Here is a 15,975-nt window from a genome sequence, read left to right on the forward strand (position 1 = left end):
TGTGTGTGTGTGTGTCTTGGGGTTTAACTAGTGTGAAATGTGGTGTGGAGCAGCAGCAAAGTGAGAAGAAAAAAGAGGAGAAGGAGGAAGAGGAGGAGGAAGACCCGGCTCATCCCTACAGGCCATGTTGTACATTATCAATTATGTCCTTCTTTGTGTGCAGGAGGGCCGCAGCTCTGCTCTGCATTCTGACAGCTCTATGTAAATGGCTGGCTGGGGGCAATGACTTCAGAGAGAAGGTCACCCTTCGTCCCCCGGTGCACATAAATGGCTCTTTTATTCATTTTCAGGTTTACAAGAGTAGATGAGGAAAGGAGGGGGTTAAGGTGGGGCGGAGACGCGGAGAGAGGATTCACGACGGCCGATGGAGACTGACATCTCAAAAAATTACCTGCAGACAGCAAGCCCCCAATTAGAGGCGCGATCGCCACAGTTCACTCGACAGGCGGACCACGCCATGCAGCCTCCATGTTGGAGCCCCCTTCCACAGTTTCACTTTAATAATTCACACAAGGCAGGGAGGAGCAGCGAGGAGGGAGGAGGGGCATGTTTCTCACTTTGTATGCGAAAAAGAGCATGAGCATGTGTGACTGCGTAATGGGTCAGATGTGAGTGTGTGTGCTGTCAGAGGTTTGCCATTTACAGTGTGAGTCATCCTGATGTGATTTCAGTGTTCATAACTAAACATCTTCTCGCCTCAAATCCTCGGTCCGTTTCATTGTCCTCAGTCCGCTGCGAGTCTGAACAGATAATAAGAAGCTTGTGTGACAGGTATCATAAGCACCAGGCCAAACAGACCATGTAGCCTCCCTCTCCTCAGCTCTCTCAGCAGCAGAAATCAAACCAAATCAATAAAAGTCATCTCTTCAGATGAACCCGAGCCATCAGGGGGAAGCAAAACTCCTTTTACTGGACCCAGGGGAAAACAACCCCCACCTCCCCTCTTCGTCTCTCTCTTTCAATCTCCCCTCAATCCCTCCATCTCTTTGTTGAGTGTCACACTCTCAGTTGTGATGCACGGGCGGGGGTGGGTGGGAGGGCACCAGATGTTTCCAGAATGGAGAAATAACACTGAAATGGAGGCAATTTGGGTCCTAAGTTTTAAGAGTAAACGAGAAAGAAGGGAGGCAGGTTTAGGATGACAGGGTTAAAAGTGTTGGCAGGACACAGAGGGAGAGAGAGAGCATTTTTCTACTCTGCTGATAAGGAGGAATATCATGGACAAAAAAGTATGAGCAGCTCAAGGACATCCTTTTGAGTTTCTTTTTTCATTGTGTTTCAATAGAAAAAAAAATCCTGTGAAGTGAAGTGAACTCAGCAGCGGGAAAATGCTGAGCTGTGCCATGCTGAGCTTAACTAAACTGAACCGAGGCAGAGGATGGGCAGGGCCAAGCGGGAGATTTGATGTGCTGTTTGATTCATGTTTTTCTGTCCAGCATCCCCCCCTGTTCCTCCAGCTTCCCCTACCTCCTCTGCCTCCACCCTTTTTTACTTTCCCCGCTGAGTTAGGGATTGGGGAAATGCCCAGGAAGCAGAATCAGGTTGGAAGTGTGTGTGTGTGTATAAAGGAACGGTGAGGGGGGGAGGGGCCGCAAGGCCTTGTCACTCACCATGATTGGTCGACGGCTCTGCAGTCTCTGGGAGGCCTGACAGCGGCTGCTGGTCCTCTCGCCTCGTGTCCACCGCTGGTTCACCAGCTCGCCCCGAAACTCATTTTCTAGCAGCAGAAAAAGAAGGAGGATGCAAGGAGGGAACGGAGCGAGGGGGGAGGGGGAAAGGTGTTAGATTTTAGGGGAAAATAAAGAGAAGGGAAAAAAGAGAGAGATATGAAATCAACAGCATCAGCACCGATGGATGGGGTTTGGATAAAGGATGAGAGAGGAGGGTGGGGGTGCTACTGTGGGGTCGGGCCACTCGAGCATCCTGCAGACACTCCTTTATTAACTAAGTGAACACTGTGTATGCTTCACACACACACACACACACAGGCATGGTTAAGTGCCCCAGCTGGTGTCCCTTGTCAGTCTGCTATTAGAATCAATCAAATTTGCGCATTTTTATCGAGCGTTTCAGGGTGCATATATAAGCGAACGGGGGATGGGCAAATGCGAGAGGAGTGGGGGTGAAGAATGGTCAGTAAATAATGAATCATACATAAATCAAGCCTCTTTTTTTGCTACCCCTCTCTCCCCTTTATTTTCATCAAGGTAATAGCTCTTCACTTCATCTTCCTGATTGGCCCGGAGAAACTAAATGTATTACAAATCCCTTTTCCATTCTTCCTACTCTCGGAGAAGCTGCCGATGTTGGAGGTGTTTAACACAAAACAGAGAGTTGTCCTTATATTCGCGGCTGTTTTTTTTTTATTCTCCTCAGTTTCAAGTTCAGGGAGAGTGCAAAGTATTTTTTTTCTGTCAATGCCCAAGGCTGAACTTCTCAACTAGTGTAGCTTTAAAACACTTCAGCAGCGGGACTCCAATACAAGCGGATGTGGCTCCGTGGCTCTGTGGCTCCCTCCCTCCCTCTTTTCATGCACCGCTGAGCTGGTACGGTGAAATCTGATTCTTTTTCAGATACATATACGCATCTATACCCTTTAGCTTTCACCTTTATGTGGATTTTGCGTGTCTTTGCAGCAGACAGCAGAATGCTGTGAAAGAGGAAGTGCCCTTGAGTTTGCAGTGACTCTTCTTCTGTATGGGCTACCTGCCTTGTCTCTTCTCAAGAACATCTTGGAGAATATAACACTCTAACACAGACCAAGGTTTGGGTCAGCATGCCCAATTGAAAATGTAAATTGAAGCAGCAATATTGTGGAAGGGTAATCACACACAAATCAGGATTTATACAGTGGGAATTCAAGGCAAAATGTCTGAATTTTGACAAAGAAAATTGAATAAATGTTACAAATTTAAATGAAGCTCTTTCAAATAACCTGCAGCGGTCTTGAGATGCAACAAAACATCAACCTCTTTAAACTTGAATATAAATCCCTGGCCTTTGTAGAGTGCAAGATGCATCTGTCCATCTCATTTCTTCCTTTCTATTATCTTTACCTTTTCATCTCCTCCTGGTTGCTTTCAGGGAGAGTTATTTTCTCCACGCACACAGCCTGCATGTGAAACCACAGTGCGTGCTGAAGACAAACAGTCAGTGAGACAACAAAAGGCTGTATCTGAGGGGTCCCAAAAGCAGACCAGCCCTGCCCTCCGTCCCCCTCCTTCCGCCTCCTCCTCCTCCTCCTCCTCCTCCCTCCTCCTCCTCTCCCTCCATCAAACTCCCCCTCCACGCCCATCCCTACTTTGCCCCATTACATGCAAACCTCGCCAAAGCCCAGCCAGCACTCTGCAAAATGCTTGTTTATCAACTTTCACTGCTGCCCCACACACAAACACGCTCAGCAAAAAAGTGATTACAACAGCAATACTGTTCGTCTGCATCTCTGTCTCTGTCGCAGCTATCTCCACACGCTCGCAAACTCACTTTCTTTTCTCCCCCTTCTATTAGAGTGAAGTGAAGTGAGCATTCTCCTGTATTGTTAGTTTGGTGGGTGGTGGTGGGGATGGGGGGCCAGGAGCTGAGAGCCCTTCCTAAATGCCAAATATATAACAGCGCTCTATTAGGACACATCGCCTCGGGCCATGTGTCAGCGTCCCTGCTCACTTTGTTCAGTCCTGAGCCACTGATTCCTGCTGCACACAGAGCCTTCAGAAACTGTGCGAGGTATCTGATCGCTGAGCTTTATAGAATCACAGGTAATTAATCAGAGGAAAGATGGCTGAATTGACCCCGTCTGCGCCACGTTCTGTTGTTTCATGTAAAAACCTGAACATCTGGTTCCCTTGCAGATGAAAAAAACACAAAACTAATTTGAGCCTTGTGTGCTCATGATCCGCGCTCTCTTCATTCTTTGATCAGATGCTGCTCGTTCGCACCTAAAAAGACTCGCAGCTCGTTATTTTGCAGTGAAAATTGGAGGAGTAAGAGACAATTAGCCATTCACCGGGGAGGTTTGGTTAATCAGAGGAGAAGGGGGGGCCAGGGGGGAGACGGATGAAAACAAAATGAATGGATTCAAAAGGGGTATTTTACTGCCTGTGATTTTATCCAACCTTGCATATCTGAGAGGCAAAGTTGAGAACATCTTTCCTGTTTTCTGAAACTACAAAAAACATTCAGTCTATAAATTGATACAAAAAAACCTTTTTTAGCAGCAGACAAAGTTTAGGCTGGAGTAATACCATTATAGGCAGGCGGCTTACTGCACTGGGACAATGGAGCAAAGAGGCCTAAATCCATAGTTAGATTAAATACCAGGGTGAACTGTCTGTAACAGTATTAGTGTACATACAGGGCTGGGGCCAGCTGTACACCCCTGGTCCTGTTAAGCAGGATTTAGAGACAACTTAGTGTGATTAGAGTGAGCCAGGCAGAAGAGACAGAGAAATCAAAAGTTGCAGGAGCGGGACAGTCTCATATTACTCGCTATTATGCTTTCTTTGTGTCACAGGACAAAAAAATCCCTGAGTGACCAGATTATCAGGCAGATGTGACAATTGGATTTGTGATGTATAGATAGGACCAGAGAAATACAAGCTGTGGAAACCCTCAGCCCAAAGGCAGAATGAAACACAGTGAGCTACAGGAGCGTTTTGTCAGAGACAGCTCGGAGTGTCTGTGAGGTGCTTGTGTGGTCTTATTGGTTACAGGATGGGCGTTTAGGGGCGGGGGTGTGGAAGAGAGGGCGCCATGGTAACCAGCTTTTGGAGAAGCTCCCCTGAGGGCCACCCTGACCTCAGCATCTGAGGAACAACACAAACTGCTGCTCAGAACTGTAGGGATCTGTGCACCTACAGCAGCAGTTTGTGATGTTTTAAACATTTCTGCATTCTCTCTGCCCATCTGAGAATGTCCGCACTTGGCTTACTTTTTAATTCATTTCTTTTTTTTATTTTTTTATTTCCCTTTTAACGCAGGGCATGAAATTCATTATTTCTAGGCTTTCGTTTTAAATGCCTGCTCTCCATTGAAAGCCAGGCCGACCCTGACCTTTGCTTGTATTGCTTAGATTTCAGATAGGCTTTGAATGACGAGGGCGCAATTTGGCCCCAGCTGCTCCTCCGACATGTTTATTGCGCTCCCTCCTCCGGCACCTGCTGTCCTCACCACGGGCTATTCAAGCCTTCACAAATAGAGAGGTTTCCTCCAATCACAGTGACTACAAAAACAGAAGCAACTTCATATCGGGGGCCTGTGCCACGCACAGATCCTGTACTCTGCTGCTGCAGCCTCCACTGACAGCATAAGGCACCAATAACCTAATTCTGTAATCCCCTGAAACTAGGCTACATTTCACAGGAAAAGTAAACAGAAGAAAAACAATAGGTGTCATTTCTGCCTATGGTGTGTTCAATCTTGAACTCATTCTACATGAAGCCTCACAATAGAGTCGCAGCTTTGCTCAGGCTCATTCTGTAAATTTTAATGAATATAAGCAGACAGTTGCAAACAGCCTAACAGAGGTTCGTTCTAGATTTTAAAGCATTTATTTAACAATTAAAAGACTTCTTCGATAAAAAGCCAATCTGATGCTGTTTCTAAAGGACTATAAAGGAAATGAAGTGAGTTCATCCTCCCTGCTTCCAGCCCTCTGATATCTGAACTAACCGCTGAAGTTTCCACTCACTGATGGAGCCACACCGAGCTGTCTTATAGGCTGCAACTTAAAGAGCGGGTGACATAACACTCTGTGTATCATCATCCCTCATCTCTTTTCCTCCATCTTAGGACGCAGGTGCTTTGACAGACCGTGAGGCGCACACACACACACACACACACACACAGCACATTACGTGGCCATCTAAGCAAAGCAAGAAGAGGGAGGGGGTTGGGGGTGTAGTAAAGAAAAAAGCACACACAACGCACAGGCTCACATCCTGCACCGCAGCACAGTCTTCGGGGCTGAATCCGACAAGGAGCACTCCGAAAATCCTACCAAATGTACCTCCCTCCTCCGACGCCCCGGTGATTATTTCCAGCGCGCTTCTGAGGACTTTTTTTTATCTGCGCACCACTAAAGGCGGCTGACATTTGAAGAGAGCATCTCTGTTTTTTTTGCTGCAGAGGATCAAATGGCCAACCCCTCCCTCTCTCCCTCCCTCTCCCTCACACAACACACACTCACTCCATCCTTCCATCCATCCATATGTCCGTGCATCCACACACACACACACACACACACACTATAGCATCGTAATAACACAATTTGGTGCTGAACTCTAGATAGATATTGCACTTTTCTGTCACAGCGCACAAACAGAGGGCTGGCGACTACAGTACAGCGCAGGGGCTGATTTATTCCTGGACATACAGAAGGTGAAGCTAGAGGACAGAGTGGAGAATGCACTCCAGGTGTGTCTCAGTTCGCTAAGAGAGCATTCAGAGGAATATAATAGAGTCATTTTTTAGACCTGAGTGTGTCCGACCCACTGATGAACTGTCCAACAGAGGCAGAGCGGCAGAGAAGTGGCTAAACGCGCATCAGCGAGGCTCCGAGAAAGCGCCATAGTTGGTTTATTTATTATGAGGCATCAGTGTAAATATGAGGGCTAAAGCAGCAGCAGCTCTGTTTCTAACACAGTGGTGCGCTTTGAAAACGTAAATAAATAGAGTAAGTACACTTTGAAGAAAGAAAAATCTGGTCAAACTGTTGAGAGACCGCAGCTGTGAGTAAGTTCTAAATCATATTCGAGGAATCATAAAATATGAAAATGTGAAAACAACACTAATCTGCTCAGAAGCACTGAGGACAAGCTCTCAAACACTACAGCGACGAGAGGAAGATCAAAGTTTTGCAAAAAAAAACAAAAAAAACAACAAAAACAAAGATCAGATTTGAAGTTTTATGATAATAATTGTATATGTATCTGATCATCCAAACATAACCGCCGTTAATGTCTCATTACCTGGATTCAACAATATCTCCGCTGGGCTCTGGCGCTGCGTCCTCGCTGTGTTTGGAGAGTTGCAGGTTCGCTGTCAAGTAGTTTTGCTAAAAAAGATATCCCGAGTAAAAGCGTTTTCTTTTTAAAAATCACGGTCCCGTTACAAACGTCCAGATGTGAGCGGTAATAAGAGCGAGCGGAGGTCCTCCGGGCGGCCCTCTCCTACACAGCGCACCGGCGCACGGCTCCGGATCGAGGCGTTAAGATGTTACTTGTTTGTAAGCAAAAACATGGCTTCATTTGCCTTTGTCAGCGAGAAAAAAACGTAATATTGACTTACCTTTCCCTCATGAGCCATTGTACCCCCCCCCCCTCCCCTCCATCCCCTCTCCACACCCCCCGTCTCCTCCCTCCGCCCTTTGCCATGACATCACGGAAGCTGTAGTAAAACCTCCAGCATCAGATGGGCAGGGCTTGAGGTCCCCCCTTACTACACACTAACTCAATGGGTATATGTATGCACACACACCCTCTCCCTCTCTCACTTTCTCCCTGTCTCTCTCTTTCTCTCTAGTCTCTCTCTCCTCTCCACAACACACACACACACACATACATCAAGTGAGCCAATAAAACTGACAACTTCAAACTAGATTTCAGCATTGCCAGAAAGAACTTCCCCATGATGCTTCACTTTCCAAACAACACCATAAACAGTCCGCACAGTGAGGAAGCATCTCTGGACACACACCAGCTCATGTTTTATACATTCCACTCGCTGACAAGTTCTTCATGTTCCGCAGATGGAGGTTATAGCTCTAATCCTTCACCCACCAACCTCCCCCCCTACACATCCTGCAAAGTGGTACCGTCCAATAATTCATTCAGGGGACTTTTTTTTCAGGACTGGGAAATGATGTAGTAGTTGTATGCAGAGTAAGAATATGCGCTGACAGCATCTGATAATTCCTGCGTATGGAGAGAGGGCTTTTAACAACATACAGGCAGAGAGGGAAGTCTCCAAGGGAGCTTTAGTAAAATATATTTATGCGAGGGGGAGGCGAGGGGGCGCAAAGGGCGATATCAATTTGAATTATCGCTGGAAAATAATGCGCCGCAAGGAATTTGCTGTGAAAAGTCTCAGGTTGAGATGGCGCAGGAGTTTTAATAAGCAGAGTGATCACTGTCAGTTACAGATTTGTTGATAGGCTCACTGAGAGGATAATGCCAACTGTCAGCGCGGACACAAACAACAAACAGCTAGTCTTAATAGTGCAACTTGGAGTCACTCCCAAATGTTGCTCACACCGTGCTTCTGCTTTGCTGTTTTGAAACCATTAGTGGAAATGACAACCATTCATTACAAGCCATTTGAGAATAGTCCCCACAAATGCCATCCTTTATCTGCTGTCTCCACGCCGCGTACGCAGGGAATATTCAAAAAGCCCAACCTTCAGCTTTCAGAAATTCTATTAAATTCTTATCTCTTTGCAGCAGGCTCTTTTTGTGCAATCCCATTGTTATGCATTGGAGCTGAAATCAATCACCGGCCGTGCACGTCGCATCAGTATGATTTCAGACTGTGGGTGCGGAGAGAGAGAGGATACACACACAACAACAACAACGGCAGCAGCAGCAGCATCGACAGTCCAATAAACAAAAGAGAGAAAATATGAAACATCCCGGGTCCTGGTCCAGCAAGAGGGGACCGAGAGGAAAGTTTGGGTCTACAGGCCAGGTGCGGGTGTGAAGCTCGCAGCCGGGATCCGAGGCCTGACTCAAACATATGCTTGAGATTATAGAGAGAGATAGAAAGTCACAAAACCCTAATATACACTAATATACACTCAGATTGTTCTTATCTGTCTTGTGATGAGATTTCAGGACTATGGACAGCTCCAAAGTGCTGGAACTGTGTGTGTGTGTGTGTGTTCAGAACCGTGGACAGCTCCGGTGAGGCCCGCTGAGGCTCTCAGGCCTGCACAATACCTTACATAAGCTACTGTTGAGCTAACAAAGGCTTTTGTGTGAGCGCTGTTCTTACTAAATATGTGGCTCATTAGGTGTAGCTGCAGGCTAACTTTAATGGCAGCATACACGACTGTTTTTGAAAGTCATTATTTCATGTATGTAATTATACTCACCACTTATCAGAAGTCTCAATACTCTATTTCAAGTAGTTTTAACTTTTTGCTACATTTTATTGTGAAGGAAAAGCCTTGTAATTGAAAGCTGAGTCACTTTATCCTGATTGTCAGCTTGAAATTAAATACGGTAAACAAAACAAAAGTCACGTTAATTAGCCTGACTTGTCAAAACTAAATTATAAAACTATCTGAATACTTTATTATTTCAAATAGTTTCGTTGGTTTACCTTTTATTTTGAAGGCTAAAACTTATAACTGAAAGTAAACTCACTTTATCCTCATTATAAGCTTCAATGATCCTTTGTTACTAATTTAAACTGAAATAAACAAAACACAAGTAACGTTAATTAGCATGAATTGTCAAAACAAAATAAAAAAAAAGCTAAACTGACAAAAATGTAACTATATTAATAGGCTACTTTATTATTTAAAGTTATTTAAACTTTTTTAACTTTTTTAGGATCTTATCTTTCAAAATAAAAGGTAAAGCTACGCCAAAATAATTTAAACTAAAGCTCATAATAAACAAATAAACCGAAAGAAACGAATAGATGTAATGAAAAAAAACAATAAATAAAACTAAAATAAAGTGAAACAAACTTAAAAGATGAGTCAGTGTTAACTAAACTAAATTCTGCTCCCTTAACCCTTCATTATAAGTTTAAATAACTAATAAAGACAATTAAGCCAAGTAAACTAACCTAAAATAATCTAAAGTTAATAATAATATGTTTATTAGTAGTAAACAAAAGTGAACCTAACAAAACTATGTGAACACACTACATCTTGAAGGATGAGTCAGTGGTGACCCAACAGCCGGTGCATCAGCTGGGAAAAACTTTTTTCTCACAAAGTGTGTGTGCAGATGCAGATGGCAGAGGCCTGCAGCACTTTAACGCTCTTCCTCACTCTTCCTCACTATAGCACTTGTGTGGTGGCTGCATTGTGCGGGAGCCGGGGCCGTGTATAAATATTACATGGGGTAGCAGCTGACTGAGCGCTAAGGTTAGGACCGGGGGAGGCCCCTATAGTCCCTCGACAGATGGAACAAGCCGACAGACTAACACAACAAAAAAAAAAGTTTTTAATAAGCCCGCAGCTTGGCATTGTCCCCACGGTACCGGGGCCACACGGTCCCCTAGGAAACCAACTGTCCTTTGTCTGGCCATTTTTTTCTTTCTTTTTTTTTTTTTTTACCACGGAGGTCGGAGTTTAGTAGCTGGAGAGAAGTTCACAAGTTTATTTAGCGTCTGAGTCTAAGTTTTAGAGCGATCCGACAGATCTACAAACCTCTTTAATCCCGCAGAGTGTCTTTAAATGGCTTTTATTCTGAGTATTAACAGTTCCGACTGCTTGAAACAGCACGTTTAAAGTATTATCAGTGTAATATTCATCTATATCATGCGTAATTGTTGCAAATCAAGTATTGGCAGGATAAGACAAACGCGCACAGACACACTCTAGAGAGGCAGATGCCGAAGCAGATACTTCTTTCTTTAAACAAGTAAAGAAAGAATAAATCAGAGATACGAACCTAAAAAAGTGCGACACAGCTTCATGTTTGCGGTCCTCCTTGTCTGTCTCTTCCTCTTCTGTCCCGCAGCGACCGCCAAGTGCTGCTGGCAAGTTTACTTCTGCCGGACAAAGTTGCTCAAACTTTACTTCAACTTCCCCGGCCCGGAGAAGGAGGAGGGCCGGTGGGCGGGACGAGAAGATGACTGACACACCGTGCAGCCAATAGGAAGGGGTTATGTCCTCCTGCTGCCGGGAGCTGGACCCAATCCCAGTCTCCCCAGTCTCAGTTTTCAACAACAATAGACTGAACAGCAACAAAGAGCATCTGCTGCGCCCGGCAACTTCTCACACTAAGCTCCCCCAGCAGCCATCTGACTGACCCGGCTCTGTCTATACCGCTGAATACAACTATTTCATTTTTGCATTATTTTTAGAAGAACCAGACCGAGAACATACTTTAAAGTATGCACAAACGTCACAGAAAAACTAGAGCTGCAAAGAAAGAAACCACAATAATACAAAAAAAAAAACGACTCACATAAACTCACAGAAATACGACAACATGGGAATATTAGGATGACTGCAGTAAGACCTGATTGGTTGCTTTATTCTTTACATAAAATTCACAAAATCCCTGCTCCTGGCATTTTCTCACGTTATTGGTGTCAGTAAACACACCAGATGTACAGCTAATTTAGGTAAGTTAGAGGAACATTTTCACTCTAACTGCGGGCCTATTCAGAGTGTCTGTGTCTGGGACAGACAGACAGTTCCTCCCTCCCAATAGCAGATGGTCTGCCAGATAATGAGCTCTCCCATTGCTTGCTCCCATTAGCCCCATCCCCATCTCTCCGAGATGTAGTGGGGGATAAAACAACCTCACTGCATTCTACTGCTTTTCTTCTTCATTTTGTTTCATGCATAGTTTTCTATATGTCTGTTTAAGAGAGTTTCATATTCCCAAATAATCACTCCTTTGGTGAGAAAATGTAAATATGTATATTTATAAATGTGTGGTATTTAACTAAAACCAACTCAAATCAGTTCCCCCCTGACCATTTACTATGTTCCTGTAAGTTAAATAACTGACTTATTGTGTGCTGTTAAACTAAACTAACTGAAAACAAACCAAATCATTTACCTCTCATCATAAGCTTGAAGAAATGTTTGCTCCTAAACTAAACTAAACTAAACTAAACTACTCCTCTTGCTTGAATAATTCTGAGTTTTAAATTAAACTGAATTAAACTAAACTAAACACTACACTTATTATAAGCTTGAACAGTTGAATAAGTGTGTGCTACTAAAGTAAACTACTTTAAACCAAAGCAAAAGACACATTTTCACTACTAAACTGAATTAAACTGTATAATGAGCTACTACTATTATAAGCCCAAACTGTTTTTACTAAACTAACCCCACATTCATTGATCCTTATGTGCTAGATACACGTGTTCAAACTAAACTAAACTCACTCTTTCTTTATCTGAAGAAAGAAAACAAAAGGAAGAACAGAACAAAAAAAAACAAGAAACTAAAATTTACTTAACCCCCCTTTGTAGGCCCAAACTGTCAACTAACACTACAAACTGTTTTTACTGAGATGAAGATTAATTAAACCAAACTAAACTTAATGAGTTAAACTTAATCAAATTAAACTGAATTAACTAAGCTAGACTAAATTAAACTACACTAAACTGAATTAAACTAAACTTGACACTTTTATTCTTATTATCTAGTGATCTAAACATTAAACTGTTAAAGTAGTCATCAAGTACACAAATCTCCTCTCCGCATCCCTTCACTCCACTATCTCAAACCCCGTCCCTGCTTCCATGGCCCAAAACCAGTGAAAGAGAAACACACACACACACACACACACAGCATATAATGGAATTCACCTGCTTATTAAACTGGCTTTTGGTGTGTGTGTGTGGACAAAGAAGGTGTTGCTGTGGAGGAGGACTGCTGGGTTTCCACTAATGCCACAGCAAGTTTTTTATCAGAGGATGCCAGACAGCCTCTTGTACTCTTGCTGAGCACGGTTCTCTCATTAGCCTATTAACTTCACCATTCACCTCCATCCTTCTGTTCCACTACCCAGATAGGACCCAACACTCACACACGTTCACAGGCATATGCAAACGCACAGAAATGAATGCAAACACACAAATACACACTCCCCCACCACCTCTCTCCTCTAATTCTCTGCTCTGTATAACAAGCGGCTGAACTATGACATAGCCTCCAGCTGTCCTGGAGACACTGGTGACAATAAAGTTTAAACAAATACACACACATACACACACACTGCAGAGAAGGAAACAGGGCCTTGTTGAGAAAATGACCCGCGTGAGCTAATTAATGGAAATTTCACTCCATCTTCATCATCATTATTCAAAAGTCCTCTTAAATGTTCACTCCTACACGTTCATTATCATTATTCTGCATCTCCAGTGGTAACAACTTTGGACTGCGCTGGTAGAGAGACAAAGGGGTCACCACTTTGCTGCAAGGGAAAAGTTTCTCCCTGTAATAAGTGTGTAGATTTGTGTTTGAGAGTTGTGTATAATTTGGGGAGACAGTCTTGATCTGGGGATATGGAATAAGTAAAAGACTTCTTTAGCTTTTTTTTTTAGCTTGTATTGGACACACACACACACACACACACACACACACACATTCCGGGCTCATGCACAGATGGACGTTTGACATCAGAGTCCTGCTCCCGGTCTCATGATAACAATCAGGTTCATAACACGATGGCTCTATTGCCCTCGCTCTCCCTCTCCCTCACTTCCACACCCCCAACCTCACTCTCTTTCTCTCTAACATCCATACAGCGTGATCATACCCATATCTGTCAGCTCACATTAGACACAGGCACGCACTTCACACACAACTATATAAGGAAGGGATTAAAAGAAATCTATCTTTGTAGTTCATTTACACATACACACACATAATGCAACATAGCATGTTTGTTAAAGGACACATTCACATTTTTCCAAGTCTGAATCACCTGCTCATATGTACATTGTAACAGTTTAATCCTGCTCTAATAATAACAAGATCCCTTCCTAACATGGTTCCAATGAAAGTGACAAATCCACATTGTTGGGTGCAAAGATCCTTTCCAACCTTGATTCAGGATTCAAAATGAATACCCGGCAAGTGCCGAATGTAGTTAAATTTTGGTTTTGGCATGATAATGAATTGGTGGCTGGTAATGTGATCCTCACTGTCCACCGTACCTATAGCAGCGTCAGAGAGTCAAAGCCGCTGACTACAATTTGGAGCTTTCTAAACAATGTCTGACTATGTTTTGTCATAAGAAACATCTGTATTACATGTTAATAGAGATTCAACACATTACCGGTGTCACCAAATAATGTGCTAATAAACTAAACTGAATTCAACTAAACGAAACTCAACTAAATTTAGCTAAACTCAACTAAACTAAATAAAAATTAAACTAAAGTAAACTGAATTTAACTAAAATTTAAACTTTCAAAAAAGTTTGCCCACTTATTTAAGAATTCATTATCAAAACTAAACTTCCTTTATTCCTCTTAACTCCACATCTTCAATCTTTTTTATAAGCTCTCATAGCTGAATAATTGTGTGCTAATTAACTAAACTGAATTAAACTAAACTAACGGAAAGAAACTTCATTTAGCCCACGTTATTGTCTAAACATACTGACTGTAGTAAGTAAAGTGAGCTGAATTAAAAAAAAGGAAAGACTGCTGACCTACTATTATGAGTTCAAATTATCTAAACTAAATCAGCTGACTTCATCATATGCATCTAACTAAACTTGAATGTTCATTATTGCATTTTGGGGGTTTTTTGCATTAAACTTTATTAGAAACAGTGGCGGTACATTCCAAGTGATAAGCCACCAAAAAGAAAACAAAGATGAAGAGAAAAGTCCCAGAGGTCAGCGTTTTTGTGAGAGGTGGAGTCCTGAACGCAGTTAGGCTGTTAGTTTTGGCTGGTAAATTATCTCAGTTTATCTGCCATTGGAGCATGAGCCAAAAAGTTATCTTAGGACCATCAAATCAGTCCTGTTTAGTTTGAGCAAAAGTCCAACACTCAAAGATATTTAGTTTACAACAATGTATGAAAAAGAAAAGCAGCAAATCTTAAATTGTGTGTGGAGCTAGACCCAGTCAGTGTTTGGCTTTTTTTATTCACCATTTTTGTCCGTTTCTTTAACATAATCAACTTGGGTGGTGTATATAAAATATATTGCTGTTTTTATTTAACACGATGAAGACACAAACTGCCTCTGGCTCTTCATTACTCACTCATTATACTTCTCCTTCCTGTCTCTTTTGTGGGAGTTATGAATTTTTAACAGGCGTGTGCGCACACACTCAGAGTGAAAGGAAAAGGCCAAGAGACAGACAAAGTTTGGTCTGGATGCCACTTTGGATGACCGTCATCTCTAGAGACCCCCCTCCTGTGCCTACCCAGCCCGATCCACAGCTTGGGCCTCCCCACAGGGGCAGCCGAGGGGAGGGGGCCTGACACGTGGAATGGGGTCAGCTCTGCCAAAAGGCATCACATCGCTCCACTCCTCTGCGTCGTCTGCTGCTCTGTCTGTCTGCAGTACCTCTCTGTCACACTGCCTGTCAGTTAGACTCATCCAAACTCACTCGGAGACTTTCTTCCTCTCTTCCTCCAACTTCAATCTCTTAATGTGTACCACAAAGCCCCTCCGGCCATGCAGCATCCGAAGGAGCTGTAAATAAGCCCTCCCGTCGTACCCCTCCTTCTCCACCCCGCGGTCCAGACTAGCATCCTAGTGCTCACACACTCTGTCCCCCTGCTGAGCGGGATTGCCTGACCCCCCTGTCACCTCACAAGAGTCAAATTCTTAGAGGCCTCCCCTCTGCTGATTTCTTTACTTCCCTTTCTCTGACCTGAGTGGCCGCACCTTCTCTCCACTCTCCTATCCTCTTTCTGCTCACGCCGGCAACTATCCCCCATCCTCTCTGCTCTCAAACTCTATCTTTCTGTCTTTTAGGCTTCTCCTCTTTCTCTCTGTGTGTCTCTCTCNNCTCACCCGGCAGCAGCAGGCTGGGCAAATATGCACCCTGAGCAGCAGTAAATACAGGCAGCACTTCACATACAAGGCCTGATTACAATGACAAAGGCTGCCACACTTTAGGGAGGAGCTTGGAGCAATTTGGAGGCTGCGGGGGCCATTGAGCGAGTGGCATACTTAATGGGCTTTGTGTGCCAGAAGAAAAGGTTCTGAGCTTCTGGGCCCAGCTGTCACTATGGAAAATATCAGACTGACACAGCACCCGACGCTCTCTGGCTTGCTCTCTTTTCTTCTTTCAACCCCCCCCCCCATCTCT

General features: G+C 43.7%; 1 protein-coding gene across 1 annotated transcript in view; it reads right to left on the minus strand.

Moving 5' to 3' along the window:
* The window catches only part of LOC118324931 (myelin transcription factor 1-like), a gene marked incomplete at its 3' end in the record, with an annotated part of 32,450 nt that extends 17,193 nt beyond the window's left edge, over positions 1-15,257 (minus strand). The window contains 4 exon segments of the mRNA XM_035657440.1: positions 697-740; positions 1,611-1,717; positions 2,287-2,297; positions 15,082-15,257. Of these exon segments, the coding sequence (XP_035513333.1) occupies positions 697-740; positions 1,611-1,717; positions 2,287-2,297; positions 15,082-15,257 (338 nt within the window).
* Positions 15,258-15,975: the final 718 nt, after the last annotated feature.

The sequence above is a fragment of the Morone saxatilis genome, unplaced genomic scaffold (genome assembly GCF_004916995.1).
Source record: "Morone saxatilis isolate NCDOM2014 unplaced genomic scaffold, NCSU_SB_2.0 Contig15, whole genome shotgun sequence".
Taxonomy (NCBI): Eukaryota; Metazoa; Chordata; class Actinopteri; family Moronidae; genus Morone; species Morone saxatilis.